A 22,931-nucleotide genomic window follows, 5' to 3' on the forward strand; every position below is an offset into this window, starting at 1 on the left:
GCCACACATCAGCAGAGAGTGACCAGCATTCTGGCAGTCCCCAAACTGCTTGAAGTGCAGCTGTTGTTGAGACGGTACAAAATTTGGTGATGGCAGATCATTGTTTGACTGTGCAGGAGATTGCCCTAGAGGTTGGGGTGAGTAAAGATTCTGCATACGCAATTTTGCTTGATGATTTGGACATGCACCGAGTGGCTGCGAAATTCGTGCCCAAGTTGTTGTCGCCAGAACAAAAGGATCTCTGTTTTGACGTTGCACAGGACCTTCTGGACACCACCAACACTAATCCTGGATTCCTGAACACCGTGATAACTGGATATGAGTCATGGGTGTACGGGTACGACCCAGACACAAAAAGACAATTGTAGCAAGTGTGAAGCAAAATCAAGGTGATGCTGACTGTATTCTTTGATGTCTGTGGAATTGTGCATCACAAATATGCACCGGAAGGACAACAGTGACAAAGGAGTACTATTAAGATGTTCTCCAGTGACTCCGTGATGCAGTTCAGCACAAAAGTCCAGACATGTGGACAACGAAAAACTGGCAACTGAATCACGACAATGCCACCACACATTCATCCCACTTGATCTAAAATTTCTTGGCCAAACATGGAATTACAGTCATTTGCCAACCTCCCTACTCTCCAGACATGGTTTCTTGCAATTTCTGGTTGTTTCCAATATTGAAGACACTATTGAAAGGATCCCATTTTGAGAGTAGAGAAGAGATAATGCGAAACACGATGACGGAGCTGAACACCATTCCAAAAGATGACTTCCAGAGGTGTTTCCAGCAGTGGAAGGATCTGTGGGCTAAGTGTGTGCAAGCACAAGAGGCCTACTTTGAAGGGGATTAGGGTCCCAACCCCATCAGGTATTCGAAATATTTTTTTCTGGCCAAAGGTCAGATACTTTTTAGGCAGGCCTCATATAACACTTTATTTGCTTATAAAACTTCACATCTATTCACTTCAGTTGTGTTGTTGCCTTACTTCTGATGAGTTCTATTTTTTAGTGTCAACTGGCATAACTGAAGTTAAACAGAATGTGTTTTAAAAGCTACATAATTTTGAATCAGTTAGGTAAAGTGTACCTCTGAAACCATCCTCAAACTGCTAGTAGAATTAACTTTTAGCAGCCTGGGACTGCACCTAGTTAATGCTCATCTCTCTCCACTTTCATGTTATTGTCCACCATGCCAACTGGAATGCAACCTCTGTGATTTCATGTGGCACAGTGCTGTACCCATGGATTTTGAGAAGACCCCAATCCTGAAGAGCAGATTTTGTCTTTTTTTCTTTCTTTAAATTTCCCGTTTTCCTCCTCTCTTTTAGTGTAAAAGCGATATTTTCCATTTTTGTCTGGTGTGTTTGGAATTAAGTACAGGTACAGACACTGACAATATAGCATTGCTGTGTTCTTCCAAGTGTACTAAAGTAGTACCCTTGTGTGTGTGTGGGGGGGGGGGGGGAGGGGGAGGTGGGGGGCACATGACTTTCACATACACTGCTGTCATGTTTATGTGTTGGGGAATCAATGATGGAATCCATGTGCCTCCATGTGCCAGGGTGTTACACCAGCTCCTTTCTACAGACCCGAATCAGGAACTGGCCAAAAAAGACTGAATATTTTGTTTTGGCACAATTCTTTAAAAGTCTGTGTCCATCTCATTTGCAAATCAGTGGCGAAACTGAAACTGCAATCATGGCAAGGAATTGGCATAATTTCTCATGAATAGAGTGGCAGTTAAGAAAACCAAAGTTATATGGTGGTTGCTAAACCTGAAGAATTTCTTGTCACAGTCTACAATGTTAAATCTACAGTTTAAGGCAGTTGCAGACAATAATTGCTACAAATCTGACGGAATTCTATTGTGAAGGAAAATGCTGTACCCAGATTCTAGAAAAATGTAAATGCCCTCTCTTGCTCTCCCTCACATGTGCGTGTGTTCTTCTAGAAAAATGTTCGTGGCTTAATAGCACCATCAGAATCACAGTCAAATCAGCAATGTTTGTGTGAATCAGGAATGAATGTGTGCAGCCCTACATGACTGTTAACGTCTTGCTAGACATCATACCTCTGATGACACTATAGAGGAAAGTGATATACTTAGTCATGCAGAGTGTTGAAAAAAAAAATAATAATCATGGATCATGTTCATGGTAACCCAAATGAGGGAGCTTAAGTGATGCTATGAACAACAGTGCCAAAACCACCACCTGTCTGAAATCTAACACTATGTACACTGTAAGTTCAACACATCACAACCATGGGTGCACTCAAATTTTTGTGGTTCAGATTAACATGTCCATTACATGCAGTCCCCTTCACACTGTTCACCTGGAAACTGGTTTAAATGTATCTGCTTCACTGACAACAGCATTTCCAGGTCTGAAACCAATTGTCATTGACAAAGATGTGACACTCACATCTGGTCCCTCTTGGTTAGGATCTTTTTATGGTCACTGTTGTCATGCCATATTACATGGCTAGGAGCAGTACACTATTCCTTGTAGATAGGTTGGGCAAACCGTGTTGATACACTGACAAATCGGGCACCGTCATGCATATTTAGTGACAGACATTCCCAATGCAATAGTTACTTTCTGCCATTCAGTCACGGCAACCCATCTTACTGTGCTGATTCCATACAACTGACTGGTACATACGCACCGCTTCATTACTGTGACTTACGTCAGTGGTGGAGAGGGGCCACATGACTGCCTGGAACCAATTCTGCACTGCCTGCAGTGTTCCAAAATGACCAGTGTTTAAGTCTTGTTTGAAGATGGATGACCAGCTTGTTTTGAGGCAAGCTCGTCTTTGTGATGTTTTGAAATTATCTTCTTGATAGTAGCAATTTAGACCTCAAGTGGATTCTTATCAACACCTTCTTCGTTGCAGAGCATAAACACATTTCTTAGAGCAAGTTTTAAAAGTTGTAAAAGTACTGTGTTTGAGGTACTTCTCCCACTTTTCTGAGCTGCTGCATTGTTTTACTAAATGCTGGTCTGCTTTATCGCCTCCATCCACTGTGTTATCATATGGTGTTAACTTTGACAACTCTCCATATTGTACTTACATTATTCTATACATAGAATGGCTGTTATGAAACTTCTTGGCTGATTAAAACTTTGCAGTATGAGGATTCGAACACAGACCCTTAGTTTTTGCTGCTGCTGAAGTTTGAAAAATAGGCAAGATGTAAGGTGGAAGTAAGGTTGTGAGAGATGTGTTTGGCTAGCTCAGTTGGCAAGAACATTTCTGTGTCTCGATCTGCATACATAATCCGCCAGCCATAGCGCGGTGCGTGGTAGAATGTAACCTGTACCACTACTGGTCATTTCCTATCCTGTTCCACTCGCAAACAGTGCAAGGGGGAAATGTCCATCTGTATGCCTCTGTATGAGCCCTAATTTCTCTTATCTTATCTTCATCGTCATTATGTGAAATGTACAATGGTGGCAATAGACTCATTCTGCAGTAGCTTCAATGCTGGTTATCTAAATTTTCTCAATACTGTACCTTGAAAACAATGCAGCACCTTCCCTCTAGGAATTCTCATTTGAGTTCCCAAAGCATCTCTGTAATACTTGCATGTTGTTCAAACCTACTGATAACAAATCTAGCAGCCTTCCTCTGAATTGTTTCAATCACACCTTATGCAGATGCTAAACACTCAACCAATACTCAAGAATGGGTCATACAAGTGTCCTATATGTGGTCTCATTTACAGATGAACCACACTTTCCTAAAAATTTTCCCAATAAACTGAAGTCAACTATTCACCTTCCCAACTATAATCCTTGTATTCTCATGCAATTTCATATTGCTTTGCAACATTATACCTAGATATTTAATCAATGTAATTCTGTCAAGCAGTACACTACTAAAGCCGAATTCAAACATTATAGGTTTGTTTTTCATACTTATCTGCATTACCTTACATGTTTTTTTACATTTAGTGGTGGCTACCCTTAATCATACAAACTATACATTTTGTCTAAGTCATCTTGTATCCCACTACAGTCACTCAACTTCGTCACTCTCCATACATCACAGCATCATCAGCAGACAGTTGCAAATTGCTGCTCACACTGTCTGCTAGATCATTTATGTATACAGAAAATAACAGCAGTCCTACCACACTTCCTTGGGGCACCCTTCCTTGTCTCTGATGAATATCATCATAGAGGATAATATACAGGGTTCCGTTTCTTAGGAAGTCTTAAAGCCACTCACATATCTGGGAACTTGTTCCATATGCTCATACCTTCATTAACAGTCTACAGTGGGGCACAGTGTCAAATGCTTTTTGGAAATCTAGGAAATGGAATCTACCTCTTGCCCTTCCTCCATAGTTCACAAGATAGCTTGTGAGAAAAGGGGAAACCGAGTATTGTATGAGCAATGCTTCCTAAAACTGGGCTGATTTGTCGACAGAAGCTTTTCCCTCTCAAGGAAATTTATTATATTCAAACTGAAAATATGTTCAAAAATTCTGCAGAAAACCAATGTTAAGGATATTGGTCTGTAATTTTGAGGATCCATACTTTTAGCCTTTTTATACACAGTAGTCACTTACAATTTTTTTTGGCCGGTTGAGACTTTGCACTGAGTGAGAGATTTGTGATAAATTCAAGTGCCATAAACTGAATCGATATTCCATCCAGACCTGGTAATTTATTTGTTTTCAACTCTTTCAGTTGTTTGACTATGCCAGAAATGCCTATTACTATGCCCTTGATATGGGAGATTCTTCTGCAGGAACAATTTCTTAAACTCAAAATTTAAAACTTTTTTCTTTTGTTTTGCCATCTTCTGTCACCACACCAGAGTGTCAATAAGTGACAGGATAGAAGTCTTAGACCCACTCAGCGATTTCATATAGGAACAGAATTTTCTTGGGATCTCAGCAAGACCTTTTGCTAAGGTATGACAGCGTAGTTGTTGTATGCTTTGTGCATCATTGTTTCAGCAGATACATGAATCTCTACTAATTTTAGTCTGTCATGATTTGCATGTAAAAGGTGAGTTTCTGAGACCAGGTCCTCAATTTTAATCTGCCAGGAGCTCACACTCTGCTGCAGAGTTAAATATTCATTCTGGAATTGCTGTTACCGTACTCTCCCTCTCTGAAGGGCAGCCTTCTACATACACCAAAAAAGTTTTGCATCACCTCAGTTCTGAGAGTTTCAGAATGTGTACAGAAAATTGGAATAGAGATCAACTTAAACATCATTTCCACCCTTTTTATTGCTCATAAAAACCACAAATCGCATATGTACCATCATACAGCGAGACCTTCAGAGGTGGTGGTCCAGATTGCTATACCTCTAATACCCAGTAGCACGTCCTCTAGTATTGATGCATGCCTATATTCGTCATGGCATACTATCCACAAGTTCATCAAGACACTGTATGTCCAGATTGTCCCACTCCTCAATGACAATTCAGCATAGATCCCTCAGAGTGGTTTGATGGGTCACATCGTCAATAAATATCCCTTTTCAATCTATTCCATTCATGTTCGATAGGTTTCATGTCTGGGGAACATGCTGATCACTCTAGTCAAGCGATTTCATTCTTCTGAAGGAAGTCATTCACAAGATGTGCACAATGGGGGTGTGAATTGTCGTTCATGAAGATGAATGCCTCGCCAATATGCTGCCGATATGGTTCTACTATCAGTCGGAGGATAGCATTCACATATTGTACAGCCATTACCGCACCTTCTATAACCACCAGTGGCATACATGGGCCCCACATAATGCCAGCTAAAAACATCAGCGAACCTCCACCTTGCTGCACTTGTTGGACAGTGTGTCTAAGGCATTCAGCGTGACCAGGTTACCTCCAAACATGTCTCTGATGATTGTTTGGTTGAAGGCATATGCGACACTCATCAGTGAAGAGAACATGATGCTAATCCTGAGCGATCTCTTGGCATGTTGTTGGGCCCATCTGTACTGCGCTGCATGGTGTCATGGTTGCATAGATTGACCTCGCCATGGACATCGGGAGTGAAGTTGCGCATCATGTAGCCTATTGCACACAGTTTGAGTTGTAACATGATGTCCTGTGGCTGCACAAAAAGCATTATTCAACATGGTGGCGTTGCTGTTAGGGTTCCTCTGAGCTATAATGCATAGGTAGTGGTCATCCACTGCAGTAGTAGCCCTTTGGCATGCATGATGCATGTCATCAACAGTTCCTGTCTATCTATATCTCCTCCATGTCCGAACAATATCGCTTTGGTTCACACCAAAACACCTGGACACTTCTCTTGTTGAGAGCCCTTCCTGGCACAAAGTGACAATGCAGACATGATCAAACCGTGGTATTGACCATCTAGGCGTGGGTGAACTACAAACAACATGAGCCGTGTACCTCTTTCCTGGTGGAATGACTGGAACTGATCGGCTGTCAGACCTCCTCCATCTAATAGGCACTGCTCGTGCATGGTTGCTTACATCTTTGGGCTGGTTTAGTGACATCTGTGAACAGTCAAAGGGACTGTGTCTGTGATACAATATCACAGTCAATGTCTATCTTCAGGAGTTCTGGGAACTACGGTGATGCAAAGTAACAATGCGGACATGATCAAACCACGGTATTCACTATCTAGGCATGCATGAACTACAGACAACACGAGCCGTGTACCTCTTTCCTGGTGGAATGACTGGAACTGATCGGCTGTCGGACCTCCTCCATCTAATAGGCACTGCTCGTGCATGGTTGCTTACATCTTTGGGCTGGTTTAGTGACATCTGTGAACATTCAAAGGGACTGTGTCTGTGATACAATATCGACAGTCAACGTCTATCTTCAGGAGTTCTGGGAACTATGGTGATGCAAAACTTTTTTTGATATGTGTATTATGAAGTGGTGGAGGTATTTCCCTTTGAGGTGACCTCACATTTCTTTACACATCAGTCCTGTGAGAAACAAGTAGATCACATAGGAAAATTGTAGTAGCTATCCACTGATAGGAAGTGGCTCCATAAACTTCAGTCATTACAATCTGAGTTGAATGAGGCAATTTTTGTACACTTTAGTGAACTTGGTACCTTTACTCATGTACCGTTTCTGTGTTTGATTTGTTGAAACATTCCCATCCAAACACAATTAATGAAGGTGGAGGCATTACTTTTCATTCAACCCTCATATCATGATGCTCCACTTAGCCACTTTGTCTCACAAAGCATGAACATCTTGCTCCTGAACCTTGCTCTACTTAATGATTGATACTGTACCAAATCTAATCTGCCTTTGGATGACATCAAACATTCATCAACGATCTTGATGAAATGTTCCAACACTGGTCCTGTTGATTTCTGGTTGTAGATGGTTTACAGGATTGTAAGTAAAACTGTCAGAAAAGGCACTTCTTTTTTTATTATAAAAACAGGAAAAACCTAAAATCTATCAGAATACTATAGTTGTAGTCATGAAAGATGGGGATTGTGTTTAGACTTGTTCTGCGCATCTACTTTATGCATTCTCCTACACCCAAAGAGTGTTCTTTACTGTTGTCAGTGCACTGTTACAAATGCCTTAACCATTGTGAGCATTAAATGTGATCATAGCATTATTTAGCGAATTTTTATTCCATTTGGTGTGAGTTGTCCAGCTGATGGTGGTGGTAAGCACAAATTTTGCACAACAAAGAGAGAGACATAATTTGTGGTATACACACATTCTTCACGTGCAGAGCATGTGTATGTACTTACCAAAATAATTACTGGAGCCAGCAGTAATGCAGTCCCCATATATATATCTTGAGCTGCACAAACTGCCATCATTCATGGACTGAACTATAAAAACTTTTGATATTATGCTGGAACGGCAGTAACTTGGTGTAATAATAAAAAGTATTTTGTGTAAGAATAGTGATATAGACAGCATTAGAAGTTTTTTCCTGGTACACTCGACATTCTGGCTTTCTCCCAGATGTTTTGAAGTAACTCGACATTAAACACCTGTGTTTCATTACTGGTAGTTTCTTTCCATGAACGATATCCATGAGAAATATGTTTCTCTTTAGAATACCTGTTTGTCTCTGTGATGATGATGTCCATCAAATCATCATCAAATAAATGGTCAGTGTACTGCATGACATCATCTACACAGTTGTTTTGTAGAAGAATTGCAAGTTTTCCTGTGAGTGGAAATCTTGGATCTGCTGGTGGCGCAGCATATCTGTGATGAGTATGTCCCAGTCAATCACATAGTAAACTGTCGTCACTTTTGGTAATCAGTGATGTAATATTACACTCTTTACCACTGTTTGAGCCACTAAATTCAACTTCAAACTCACTGTTGTTTTCCATTTTCTAATGTACTATGTAAACACCAATGCAAGACTGAAAACCTACTCTTCATTGTTGAGCACACTGAACATACAAACACTTTGGGTTATCTGTAGTGGCAACAAATACAACAAAATACTTGGTGCCAAGAGAGAAATGTTGAAATGAATGCTGTCGGTTGTTCAGCAGGCAGTTGATACCATGGAACAATAACACATAAGTTTAAATGTTTTAAGGGTTCTTGCTAAGTTGGAAGAGGAGGCTGGAGATTTTTACATTTCCACTAACTTTTAAAATATGAGATAACTTGTGACTTTAATTAAACAGGTTAAATTGACTGCCAGCAATCCTGGATAAGAGATTACATGTGTACACCACAGTGCTCTCCCCCCTGCGGGTCCGGGGTAAGAATAGGCCCGAGGTATTCCTGCCTGTCGTACGAGGCGACTAAAAGGAGTTCAACCGTTTCGGCCTTCCATGTGATGGTCCCCCTTGGGGTTTGACCTCCATTTTTCTAAATTTCTACAGAAGTACGAGCCTTTTGGGGAAGGACACCTTACGTGGTGTACCACTGGTCCTAAGTGCACTCAGACCTTGGCACTCAGCATTGCACCGGCGTTGTAACCATACCCACTATTGCTCAAATTGGGCCTAAACGCCTTTTGGGTTGTCCCAGTTACGCCCATAGTGCGTCTCCATCTGCACCAGCGATCATGATGGACTTTCCATGGCACCAGAAATCCAGCACGGTAGCCAGCCCGTTGTGGTGGGGTCGTCATGTACCCTCTAGGTTGTAGCCCCCTGACAACACAGGGATCGTACTGCCGATACCTGAGCTGCACCCTCCCCACGTCGGCCAAGGAGTAGATGCCCGTCTCCTTGGGGCATCAGGACTCCCGGCAATGGTCATCCTGCCAGGTGGCCCTTGCTGCGGCTGGGTGGCGCCCGTGGGGAGAGCCCCTGGTCGGAGTGGGTGGTATCGGGGCGGACGTTTCGCAGATGAAACGTCACCATGTATCGGGTCGCTCTGCGGCCGAGTCTTTTAAAAGAAAAAGTACCGTTTCTGGTTCTGGTTCTCCTGCCCCTTCCCCCTTGGCCACTCCATGGGAGGAGGGACAGGCCCGCCGGCTTGGAGCGAAGTACTTCCCCCGCTATTTAGTCTGTTCTCGGACCGATGGGGGGACATTCGCCACCTCCAAGCCCATGTTCTTTGTTCAGCACATTGAGGACATCTTCGGGGAAATCGAGGCTCTCAGCAAGATGCGTTCAGGGTCCGTACTTATCAAGACCACGTCCGCCACACAGTCGGCGGCGCTCCAGGCGTGCGACCGCCTAGGGGACATCCCAGTCTCCATTGTCCCACATCTGGCACTCAATAGGACGCAGGGGGTTATTTTTCATCGTGACCTCCTGCTACAATCTGATGAGGAGCTCAGGGCCAACCTGGAGCGCCGAGGCGTGCATTTCGTCCGGCGAGTCCAGCGCGGCCCCAAAGACCGTCGCATCGACACTGGGGCCTTTATCCTCGCCTTCGAGGGGGACGTTCTCCCAGAGAAGGTAAAGGTAATGTGCTACCGGTGTGACGTGCGACCCTACGTTCCGCCTCCTATGCGCTGTTTTCGGTGTTTGCGCTTTGGGCACATGTCGTCACGGTGTGAGGCTGAGCCCCTCTGTGGCGATTGTGGCCGTCCTCTTCGTGAGGAACATACATGCACCCCACCACCTCGGTGCGTTAATTGTCCTGGCGTCCACTCGCCTAGATCCTCAGACTGCCCCGCATATCAGAAGGAGAAGAAGATACAAGAAATCAAAACTTTGGATCGGCTGTCTTATTCTGAGGCCAGGAAGAAGTACGACCGCCTCCATCCCGTGCCATTGACCACTTCATTTGCCTCAGTTGTGTCCACTCCTTCCGCGGTATCCTCACCCCTCTCCTATCCCCCCTCCGCCTCCTCCGCCCATCAGGGGGCTCTGCCTCCGCCTCCCAAATCCCTCCCTTCCAAATCCTCCTCCCCCGTGGCCCCCACCCCCTCTGCCCCAGGGGCCATCCTTCCTCCTCCTTCCCCCCACACGCCACCTGAGAAGCGATCCTCTTCTCAGGCGTCCATCGGGGAAACGTTCCGGACCCCGGCTTCCGAGGTCCGGCGTTCCAAAACGGACCCCGCGCGTGAGGACCTTCTTCGGGTCCAGCCCACCGTCCCTGTGCCTCCTCGGCCTTCCAAGAAGGCCTCCAAGAAGAAATCTTTATCCCCCTCTCCACCCCGGCGCGTTTCGACTGACGCTCCATCCGTGAGTCGCCGCTCCCGGCCGTCCTCAGTTTCGCCGGGACGCTCTGCTGCCAGGCGCTCAGCTGGCCTTTTGTCGGCAAATGATGCTGCCCCTCCTACACAACCAGGGACAGCGGCCGCAGCTGGCGACCAGTCGATGGAACCGGATCCGCCTCCCGTCGGTTGTAGCGTTGTTCCCTCGCAACCTGGCCCTCCGCGGCCGTCGAGGTGACCAGCTCTTCCCCCGTCTCGTTCCCACAACTTTTTGACTAGCGATGGCGTTGTTTCATTGGAACATAAGAGGTATTCGATCTCATCGGGAGGAATTACAACTGCTCCTCCGCCTGCACTGTCCGCTCGTCCTTGGACTCCAGGAAACCAAGTTGCGCCCGACTGACCGTATTGCCTTTACCCACTATACCTCGGAGCGGTATGACCTTACCCCTGTGGACGGTGTCCCAGCTCATGGTGGGGTCATGTTGCTCATTCGGGACGACGTCTATTACCATCCCATCCCATTGACCACCCCACTCCAAGCAATAGCTGTCCGCATTACTCTTTCTGCTTTTACTTTTTCAGTTTGTACCATCTACACTCCACCGTCGTCTGCCGTTAGTCGGGCTGACATGATGCACCTGATCGTTCAGCTTCCCCCGCCGTTTTTATTGTTTGGCGACTTCAATGCCCATCATCCCCTTTGGGGCTCTCCTGCATCCTGTCCAAGAGGCTCACTCTTGGCAGATGTCTTCAACCATCTCAATCTTGTCTGCCTCAATACCGGCGCCCCGACTTTCCTCTCGGACTCCACTCATACCTTCTCCCACTTGGACCTCTCAATATGTTCTACCACTCTTGCCCGTCGGTTCGAGTGGTATGTCCTTTCTGACACCTATTCGAGCGACCACTTCCCCTGTGTCGTTCGTCTCCTGCACCACACCCCATCCCCACGTCCTTCGAGCTGGAACATACTGAAAGCTGACTGGGGACTTTACTCATCCCTGGCAACCTTTCCGGACCACGATTTTCCCAGTTGTGACAGTCAGGTCGAATACCTCTCGGCTGTTATCATCCATGCTGCCGAACGTTCCATTCCCCGTACTACTTCTTCACGTCGCGTTTTCGTCCCCTGGTGGAACGAGGCTTGTAGGGACGCTATCCGTGCTCGACGACGTGCTTTACGCACCTTTCGCCGCCATCCTACGTTGGCGAATTGTATTGAATACAAACGACTCCGAGCGCAATGCCGTAGAGTCATCAAAGACAGCAAAAAAGCTTGTTGGGCCTCTTTCACCGGCTCCTTTAACAGTTTTACTCCTTCTTCCGTCGTTTGGGGTAGCCTGCGCCGGCTGTCGGGCATTAAGGCCCACTCCTCGGTACCTGGCCTGACCTCAGGTAATGCGGTCCTTGTTGATCCGGTGGCTGTCGCCAACGCCTTTGGCCGCTTTTTCGAGGAGGTTTCAAGCTCCGCCCATTACCATCCTGCCTTCCTTCCCAGGAAAGAGGCAGAAGAGGCTCGGCGACCTTCCTTCCACTCGCTGAATCTGGAAACCTATAATGCCCCCTTTACTATGCGGGAACTCGAACGTGCGCTTGCACTGTCCCGGTCCTCTGCTCCGGGGCCGGATGCCATTCACGTTCAGATGCTGGCACACCTTTCTCCGGCGGGCAAAAGCTTCCTTCTCCGTACCTACAATCGCGTCTGGACCGAAGGTAAAGTCCCCATGCGTTGGCGTGACGCCGTTGTTGTTCCTATACCCAAACCCGGGAAGGATAGACACCTTCCTTCTAGTTACCGCCCCATTTCTCTTACAAGCTGTGTCTGTAAGGTGATGGAGCGCATGGTTAATGCTCGGTTAGTCTGGATTCTTGAATCTCGACGGCTCCTTACTAATGTCCAATGTGGCTTTCGTCGCCGCCGCTCCGCTGTTGACCACCTCGTGACCTTGTCGACATTCATCATGAACAACTTTTTGCGAAGGCGCCAAACGGTAGCCGTGTTCTTCGACTTGGAGAAGGCTTATGACACCTGTTGGAGAGGAGGTATCCTCCGCACTATGCACAGGTGGGGCCTACGCGGTCGCCTGCCCCTTTTTATTGATTCCTTTTTAACGGAACGAAAGTTTAGGGTACGTGTGGGCTCCGTATTGTCCGACGTCTTCCTCCAGGAGAACGGAGTGCCTCAGGGCTCCGTCTTGAGCGTAGCCCTTTTTGCCATCGCGATCAATCCCATTATGGATTGCATTCCACCTAATGTCTCAGGCTCTCTCTTTGTCGATGACTTCGCGATCTACTGCAGTGCCCAGAGAACATGCCTCCTGGAGCGCTGCCTTCAGCGTTGTCTAGACAGCCTCTACTCATGGAGCGTGGCAAATGGCTTCCGGTTCTCTGAAGAAAAGACGGTTTGTATCAACTTTTGGCGATATAAAGCATTCCTTCCGCCATCCTTACATCTCGGTCCCGTTGTTCTCCGATTCGTGGACACAACTAAGTTTCTAGGGCTCACGTTGGACAGGAAACTGTGTTGGTCTCCACACGTCTCTTATTTGGCGGCCCGTTGTACACGTTCCCTTAATGTCCTCAGAGTTCTTAGCGGTTCATCTTGGGGAGCGGATCGCACTGTCCTGCTTCGCTTGTATCGGTCCATAGTCCGATCGAAGCTGGATTATGGGAGCTTCGTCTACTCGTCCGCTCGGCCGTCCCTCTTACGCCGGCTCAACTCCATCCACCATCGGGGGTTACGTCTTGCGACCGGAGCCTTCTACACTAGTCCTGTCGAGAGTCTTTATGCTGAAGCTGCCGAGTTACCGTTGACCTACCGGCGCGACGTACTGCTGTGTCGGTATGCCTGCCGGCTGTCGTCTATGCCCGACCACCCCCCTTACAAGTCCTTCTTCGCCGATTCTCTCGACCGTCAGTACGGGTTGTATGTGTCTGCCCTGCTGCCCCCCGGAGTCCGCTTCCGTCGCCTGCTTCGACAATTGGATTTTGCCCTCCCTACCACCTTCAGAGAGGGTGAGAGCCCGACACCACCTTGGCTCCAGGCTCCGGTTCATATTTATCTCGACCTCAGCTCACTCCCGAAGGATGGTACTCCGGCTGCAATGTATTGCTCACGGTTTGCCGAACTTCGTGCTCGACTTGCCGGTCACACCTTTATTTACACCGATGGCTCCAAAACTGATGATGGTGTCGGCTGTGCCTTTGTCGTCGGGGCCGCCACATTTAAATACAGGCTCCTCGACCAGTGTTCCAGCTTTACGGCCGAGCTTTTTGCTCTCCATCAGGCCGTTCAGTATGCCCGCCGCCACCACCATTCATCATATGTACTGTGCTCTGACTCACTCAGTGCTCTTCAGAGCCTTGGAGCTCCCTATCCGGTCCATCCCTTGATACAACGGATACAGCAGTCCCTCCATTCTTTGGCTGATAATGGTGGTTCTGTCAGCTTTCTGTGGGTTCCCGGACATGTGGGAGTGCCTGGGAATGAGGCTGCGGATGCTGCAGCCAGGGCTGCAGTCCTCCTGCCTCGGCCAGCCTCCCATTGTGTCCCGTCATCCGACGTTCGTGGGGATGTCTGTAAGAGGCTTGTGTCGTTGTGGTGGGATGCTTGGTCATCCCTCCAAGGAAACAAGCTCCGGGCAGTAAAACCGCTACCAACTGCTTGGACAACATCCTCCCGACCATCTCGGCGCGAGGAGGTCCTTCTGACCAGGTTGCGGATTGGGCATTGCCGGTTTAGCCACCGCTACCTGCTCTCCGGTGACCCAGCCCCGCAGTGCCCTTGTGGTCAGGCATTAACAGTGCGCCATGTTTTATTGTCGTGTCCCCGTTTTAGTCAATTTCGTGTTGTCCTGTCCCTGCCATCTACTTTACCGGATGTTTTAGCTGATGACGCTCGAGCAGCTGCTCGTATTCTGCGTTTTATAACTTTAACTGGCTTGTCCAAGGACATTTAATCTTTTTACTTATTTTGTCTGCATCTTTGTCGGGTCCTTCTGGTGTCCCCTCCATCCCCTTGAGTTTTACCAGATTCCATGTGCTCAAACAACAGTGACTGGGCGCTAATGACCTCAGCAGTTGAGCGCCCTTAAACCCAACCAAAAAAAAAAAAAAAAAACCACAGTGCTCAAAAACTCGAAGAGAACTGATGATGCTTCATTGTAGTGCAAAGGCAATGATGGACAGTTTGTGCATTATACTGAAGATTCTGATTGGAGGAACTAAGTACCAAGGAGTGAAGTGTCAACTAGCAAGTAATTTTAATCAGACTGCAAGTAGAGCTCTTGGTATTATTTGAGAATGCTAGTCTACATATTAACCATCAAGTCTCACCCTCTTTCTTGTATGATGATTATTAACAACAGAAGCAACACAGAGGGGTTTTTCTATTGATGCTGATGAGTCCCTGGATAGAAATAACCAACATTTACAATCAAACACTCTTTATTCATGCACGATCACATGAAAATATAGTGCAGCATTTGAAAATAAAAATGAGATCCCAGTGTTTTCCAAAGCTCACTGCATCAAAGAAGAGCAATCTTCATTCCAGAGTCTGTTATAGCCATGAGTGATTGACGAGCAGTGCACGGCAGAGAAGCGAGATGCAAAGCCGTCAGGTGGAGGTATCACTAACAATGAACAGACAGGACAGATGAACAAATATGGAATGACAGATGCTACAACCGACCAGGACACAACATGAGGCAAGCAAGCAAGACCTGAGGTGATAAACATGGTGAGACAACAGAACACAGGAACACTCCAAACACCAACAGCATGTATCTCAACACACAGAAATGGAATGCGGTATAGCCAAGAGGCACACGTGAACTACGGCAATTACCAGACTGCCGGGGTAGCACCGTGCGGCCTAAATACATGACCATGGGAAATGCGATTGGTCACAGACTTCACATGGTATGGAGAGTGGCACACTCGCACAGTGAGGCTGCTGGCACAGGCACGCTCCAGAGCCCATGGACCCCTAGTGGATATCCAGATCCATACCCTCTGCCTCCGACGCGCGTTCAAGTTCTGCGCCTTCTGACATCAGATCCCTCCCCTCAAAACCTGTGTGTAGGGACATAAATGCCCCCTATGGTGCCATGGTGGTGGTGTTGGGGGGGGGGGGGGGAGGGGAAGGAGAGAACAGAGAGAGACCCTGTGTCGCCAATCGCCAGCAGTGGGTTGGGAGGGCAGTCCGTGGAATCCATCAATATGTCACTGGAGAACAGGGCATCACATGGTGCCTCAAATCCTTGTGGATGTGAGAAAGAGTGCTGGCATGCCTGAGGGGAACCAGCAGCCATTGGCAGTGGGGCCGATTCGAGGGCCACGTGCACCTCAGAAGAAAGCAGGGGTTGGAGGACTTGAGGTGCCACGAAGGGGTATGAGGCCGGAGTTGGTAATCGTGGCGGCACTTGAGCCCCTTCTGTGTTTGTACCGATGTCACACACTTCCTGTGGGTTGCAACTACTGTGGCGGGAGTCCCAGCAGCCGTGCCACCATATGAGCAGGGTGTAGCACTGAAAGGGTCGGAAGCAGAGCTCAGGATGCGACGGCATCTGCAGATGGAGCAGGACCTGTGGCTGCCGCCCATGATGGGATTTGGCTAGACTATGACCATCAATCAGCGTGGTGCAATAAGTGCTCAGGAATAAGGTGATGGCAAGCATTATGGCAGAGGATTCGACCACTTTTATCAGCTGTTGTTTAAACATCCTGACCAGTCGATCTGCTGTGCCATTGGAGGACAGATGGAATGCAGGGATGCAGATGTGTTTGGTACTGTTGGCCTCACAGTATGCATGGGAGGGGGCTGCCATGAATTGGGGGCCATTATTGGAGACCAGGGTATGAGGCAGGCCTTTAATGTCGAGAACCTAGCCAAGGCCATGAGTGTGTCATCAGTCATGGTGGATGCCATGCACACCACATACGGGTATCTGCAGTATGCATGCACAATGAGTAACCACACTGATCCCAAGAATGGGCCCGCAGAACTGAGATGTATGCGGTCCCAGAGCTGGTGAGGCACGGGCCAGTATGCGGACCCAGAGCTGGCGAGGCACAGGCCAGGGTGCAAATGATTGCAAAGGGCTGGCCTGGTCACATGCACACACCATGCACCCACGGACCAAGCATTCGATGTCACATTTGGTGCTGGGCCAATACAAATGCCGGCGAACCGATACCTTCATACAGGACATCCCCCAGTGTCCACAGTGTGGCAAGTATAGGACGTAGTTGTGCAAATTGGGTGGGATGATTGCCCGATGGGCATCAGCCTCTTCAGCCAACAGGACACCTACCACAACTGAAAGTGTGTGTGTGTGTGTGTGTGTGTGAGAGGTGCTGCCAGTGGCTGAATTCAGTTCTCAACTGGCGAGTCAGATAGGTGGGCCAACCACAGATCACACAGCGGAGAACCTGACACAGAATGGGATCCCAGCATGTCGCAGAAGCGACGTGTGCAGCTGTGATGGGAAATCCATTCAGTGTATCTTGGCAAGCCATAAAAATGTGAAAGCAGAGGACTTCCTGCTGGTCGAGCTCAGGATCGTGGCCAGAGGGGAGATGTGACAAGGCATGTGCATTGAAGTATTGAGAGGTGGGCTTATATCAGATAACATAAGTGTAATTGCATAAGAACAGTGCCCAGCACTGGAGATATTGAGCCCTGGGAGGTGTGTGTGGGGGCTGAATAGGGTAACCAGAGGCTTGTGATCGATAAGGAGAGTAAACTTCTTGCCAGAGAGGTAGATGTGAAACTTCTGAATGACAAACACAATTGCCAGAGCCTCGAGCCTCTTTCTCAATCTGAGTATAGTTCCTCCGTGCTGGGGACAGTCTTCGATGCGTATGCAATGGGCTGTTCTCAGCCATCCTCATTCCTAAGAGCCAGGACTGCCCCAATACCACAGGCTGATGCATCAGCCACCACAACCGAGGGGAGGTCAGAAGAGAAGGGAGTCAGGCAAGAGGCAGGTTTGAGCGTAGTTTTCAAGCAGAGAAAATCTTAATCACAGGCAGCAGTCCAGTTGAAAGGCACCCCTTTGCGACGCAAGCGATTGAGTGGTTGTTCAGCATCATCAGCTTGGGGTAAAAACTTTAAGTAGTAGTTAATCTTGCCCAAAAAAACCTGGAGGTTAGGTAAATCCTTGGGGCAGGGAAGGGAGTCAATGCCCACGACATTGTGATCTGATGGACTAATGCTGTCTTTACTGAGCCAGTGCCCCAGGTATTTGACTTCCGATTGAAAGAAACTACACTTATCCAGCTGATAGCATAAGCCTGGGGCCAGCAGGGCATGAAATAAGGTACTAAGGTTTTGAAAATGTTCATGGTGTGTACGGCTGGTGACCGATGTCATCAAGATAATTGACACAAGCTGGGATGGGCTGTGTGTGCTGCTCCAGGTACCTCTGGAAAATGGCCAGCATTGAGGAAATACCCCATGGAAGGCACCTGTATTTATATAAACCAAAAGGCATGTTGATGACAATAATGTTCTGGGATTCCTCATCTAAGGGCAATTGGTGGTAAGCCTCCACCAGGTCGATCTTAGAGAAGTACTTGCCATGCACAAGTTTGGTGAGAAGGTCTTCCTGCCAAGAAATAGGACAAGTTTCAACCAGGGACTGTGTATTGTTTGTAACACCAAAATCCCCACATAGGTGAAGGGAGCCATTTGGTTTCCTGATCACCACTAACAGGGTCATCCAAGTACTCGCTTTCATGAGCTCGATGACACCAGCAGCCTGCAGTCGATCGAGTGCTTGATTGACTGCTGGACACAAGGCCACCAGAATGGGTCGAGCCCAGAAGAACTGTGGCTGAGCGTAGGGCCGGAGAGCAATGTGCGCCTAGAAGTCCAAAGCACACCCTAAGTCAGTCTGAAACAAAAAGCCATGGACTGAGCACAGATCATTGAGCTCCTGGAATGGGATGGCAGTGGAAACGGCCATAACTCCGTCAGAAATCGGAAAGCCAAACAGTGTGAAAGCATCGAGTCCAGAAATGTTTGAAGCCAAGGGATGATCAACCATCAGTAGCGTCAGGAGCTGTGGAACGTGTTTATAGGTGGCCAGGACTGAGAACTGTCCACGGAGAGCAATAGAACCATCAGTGTATGAGACCAATCACCGAAAAGTGGGAGACAGCTCCAGGGGACCCAGGCGTGTATACATCACCACATTGATCAAGGAGACTGCTTCTAAGCAGTCACATTATGCGTAACACACACACACACACACACACACACACTCACACTCACACAAACGCAACTCATACACACAACTGCAGTCTCAGGCAATGGAAACCACACTTATCAGTTTCAGTTACCTGAGACTGCAGTCGTGTGTGTGTGTGTGTGTGTGTGTGTGTGTGTGTGTGTGTGTGTGTGTGTGTGTGTGTGTGTTGTATATTGTTGATGAAGGCCTTAATGACCAAAAACTTTAATTGTGAGAGTCTTTTTGTTGTGCCTATCTGTGACGCAGCATCTCCACTGTATTGTAAAAGCCAGTATTATTCCTTCAAATTACACAGAGAAAGCTATGTCTCATCTTTTTTTAATGAGGGCTCTTTTTGTGCACACAGTTCTTAATGGAAAATGAAATATGAAGGCTCTTACTAGTGAAATGTGTAAACTGGTGTAGCTAATTCACTGGATGGAGCCATACCGAAGTCAGTGACAATAAATTTATGACCTTGGAGCTGAATGATAAACATTATCCCTACCACTCCAAGAGGATTAAGAAAGAAACAATGACAGCTGTGCTCTAAATGTTTACCAAAAGTTTTCTTATTATTGCTTCCAGACACATGGATCAGTGTTTAGGGCCACATTCACCGTTTTCTGGGAAGCAATTTTCTTTACTACTTTTGTGGTTAGAGGTATCAACTATCTGTTTCCTTTACTATATATTCAGAATCTGAGTTTGTAATGAATGGATCATCTTAGCTAAACTGATACTCTTCTCATGCTCAATACCAAATGTTCTGTCTCCTTTCTTATAGCTTTTAATTCCTTATTTCTGTTCGTAGGTATGGTATAGCTGGAACAACAAATGTCCAGGGTGAAGATGTCAAGAAACTTGATGTGTTATCCAATGAGCTGTTTATTAATATGTTAAGATCCTCATTCACAACATGTCTGCTTGTAAGTGAGGAAAATGAAAATGTAATTGAGGTAAGTATTTCTAACATGTCAGTTTTATAAAACTGAACAGTGATCCTGTGTTAACTTGTAACTAAAATAAGAGTCGATCTGCCCCTTCCATTGTCTGCTTCCTGACCTGTAACTTGCTAGTTGATACATAAAGCCCAATATAATTGGTGGATTCCACATTTTGTGATAGAAATACTGATATGAGCGTAAACAAAAGGAATACACACCGTCTAGAGATGTTATTTGAACTAGACAGAAGTTGTGTAAACTGGACCTGCTGCTGGAAAACAACAACCTGGTGGTTTTAAATATTGTAAAAAGCTAAGCTAACAACACAATTAAATCAAAGTTACTCCCACAAACAGAGGATGAAATAACACAGTTGTCAGAAATTTTTACCTCTCAGACTTTTTGTGATCTAACATTAAGAAAGTGTACTAAGTAGAACCATGGTAAAGACATCATGGTATGATTCCAGTCAGGAGGTTTGTAAATTCCCACCCCAGCTAATTTGCTTTTCCTAATTCATTTCAGTTGAATGACAGGACGCTCATATAATAAAGGTCATGGACATTATCTCCTCCATCCTTCTTAAACTGAGCTAGTGATCCAGCTCAGTGTCAATGGGACCTTGAATTCTACCTTCGGTGCTAATAGCAAACTACATGAGATTAGATTAGATTAGTTTTTTGTTCCATAGATTCGTGTTGAGGAAATCCTCATGGATGTGGAACATGTCACCTTTCTTTCCTTTTTTCTTTTTTTTTCCTTTTTTTTAAGCTGAAATAACAATACTAATAGTATGACTATATACAATACATCATTTGTTTCTATTAAAAAATTCGTCAATGGAGTAGAAGGAGTTGTCCACTAGTAAGTCTTTCAGGCTCCTTTTAAACTGATCTTTATTTGTAACTAAATTTTTTATGTTTGCTGGCAAATTATTGAAGATGAGTGTTCCTGAGTAGTGGACCCCTTTTTGAACTAAAGTAAGTGCTTTTACGTCCTTGTGCAGGTCATTTTTGTTCCTGGTATTGTATGTATGAACTGAGCTGTTTGTTGGAAAAAGTGGTATATTATTTAGGACAAATTTCATTAAGGAGTAAATATACTGACAGGCAGTAGTTAGTATAACCAGTTCTTTGAAGAGGTTTCTACAACTCTTCCGTGAATTTACTCCACAAATAATACGTATTACACGCTTTTGGACTCTGAAAACAGCCAGCCGGAGTGGCCAAGCGGTTCTAGGTGCTACAGTTTGGAACTGCGCAACTGCTGTGGTCACAGGTTTGAATCCTGCCTTGGGCATGGATGTGTGTGATGTCCTTAGGTTAGTTAGGTTTCAGTAGTCCTAAGTTCTAGGGGACTGATGACCACAGCAGTTAAGTCCCATAGTGCTCAGAGCCATTTGCACCATATGAACTCTGAAAACTTTTGTTTGACTTGAAGAGTTACCCCAAAATATTATACCATATGACATTATGGAATGAAAGTAGGCAAAGTATGCAAGCTTTTTCACTTTTATGTCGCCTATGTCTGCTAACACTCGAATTGCAAATACAGACATGTTAAGGCGTTTCTGCAATTCTGTGGTGTGCTCCTCCCAACTGAATTTATTATCAAGTTGTAATCCCAGGAATTTAAGACTGTCAGCCACTTCTTTTATTTATTTTATTTTTTTTGTTTAGCATCCAATAGATCACACATGTGATATAGGATTTGTCATTTGATTACACGTAACACATAAAAACACATACACATAATAAACTGACAAACATATAGAAACAGCAAACAAATTACATACACATAGTACATAAGTAGTGTACAAGAACTTATTACCCAAAAACAAAAGTACGTGCTCATGATAAACAATTATAGATCATGAACTATGCCTTATACACAAAACGTATTACAGGTATTTAACAGATTTTTCCTAAGTACCATAATTACGAAGTTGAAAACATAATTAAATTAGTTTGAATTTTTAAAAAAAGTAAGTACAGCTTTCAATCCACACTCTGAGACAGGTATTCATTTACACTGTAGTAACATTTTTCCATCAAGTAATTTTTTACTTCATACTTGAAATTATTTTTGCCTTTCAATTCTTTAATTTGAGATGGAAGTGCATTTAAAAGCTTTATTCCTAAATGGCTAACATGTTTCTGACTTATAGTTTTTGCTACATAGGGAATGTGGAAGTCTTTACAATGCCTTGTATCGTGATCATGGTAGCTTGAGTTGGTTTGGAGATCGCAGTTACTTTTACTGATCATTTCCAGGCATTTAAAAATATATTTTGATGGTATTGTAAGTATCTTTAGTTGTTTGAATAAGGGTCTACAGTGAGTTTGTGGTGGGCTGCATGTCATGATACGAATAGCTCTTTTTTGCATAATAAAAATGTCATTTAGTCTTGACCTGGTTTTTCCCCACAAACTTATGCCATAGCTTGCAACTGATTGGAAATAACTAAAGTACACTGCTCTAATACATTCTTTTCTACATACCTTGGATATTATTCTTAAGGCGAAACATGCTGAGCTAAGTTTCTGAGTAAGATATACACTGTGTTCATTCCAGTTTAAATCTTGGTCAATTCACATTCCCAGAAACTTTGTGGTGCACACTTTTTCTATTTGTTTGCTATCCAGCATAAGGCACATATTTTCCCCTTGACACTTGCTTCCATACTGTATAAAGTTTGTTTTCTTTGTGTTTAATGTCAGCTTATTTGAATAAAACCATGACTGTATGTATGAGAGCATTTTTTCTGCTGTAGTACACAATGATTCTTTTATATCACTAATTATTATACTCGTGTCACCTGCAAATAGTAGAATTTTGGCTGAGCTGTCTGGAGCTTGTATATCATTGATATAAATTAGAAATAACAATGGGCCCAGAATGCTGCCCTGTGGAACACCTATTTCAATTTGTTTCGGTTCAGATATGAGTTTAAAATTGTGAAGATTGTTGGATGACCTCAGCTCAACAACTTGTGACCTGTTTTGCAGATAAGATTCAAACCATTTTTTAACAGTACCCCTGATGCCTATTGCTTCAAGTTTCTCTAGTAATATTACATGGTTCACAGTATCGAAGGCTTTGGATAAATCTAGATTAATTCTGACAACCTTTTTATTTGACTCCAAATTTCTTACTATTTCTGTTGTGT

At 45.4% G+C, this 22,931-nt stretch overlaps 1 protein-coding gene across 1 annotated transcript in view; it reads left to right on the plus strand.

Annotated features, from left to right (window-relative positions):
• Window positions 1-22,931, plus strand: part of LOC126094806 (fructose-1,6-bisphosphatase 1) — a 91,594-nt gene that overhangs the window by 37,143 nt on the left and 31,520 nt on the right. The window contains exon 2 of the mRNA XM_049909376.1: window positions 19,630-19,774. Coding sequence (XP_049765333.1) covers window positions 19,630-19,774 — 145 coding nt within the window. The remainder of the gene's footprint in view (window positions 1-19,629; window positions 19,775-22,931) is intronic.

The sequence above is a fragment of the Schistocerca cancellata genome, chromosome 8 (assembly GCF_023864275.1).
Source record: "Schistocerca cancellata isolate TAMUIC-IGC-003103 chromosome 8, iqSchCanc2.1, whole genome shotgun sequence".
NCBI lineage: Eukaryota > Metazoa > Arthropoda > Insecta > Orthoptera > Acrididae > Schistocerca > Schistocerca cancellata.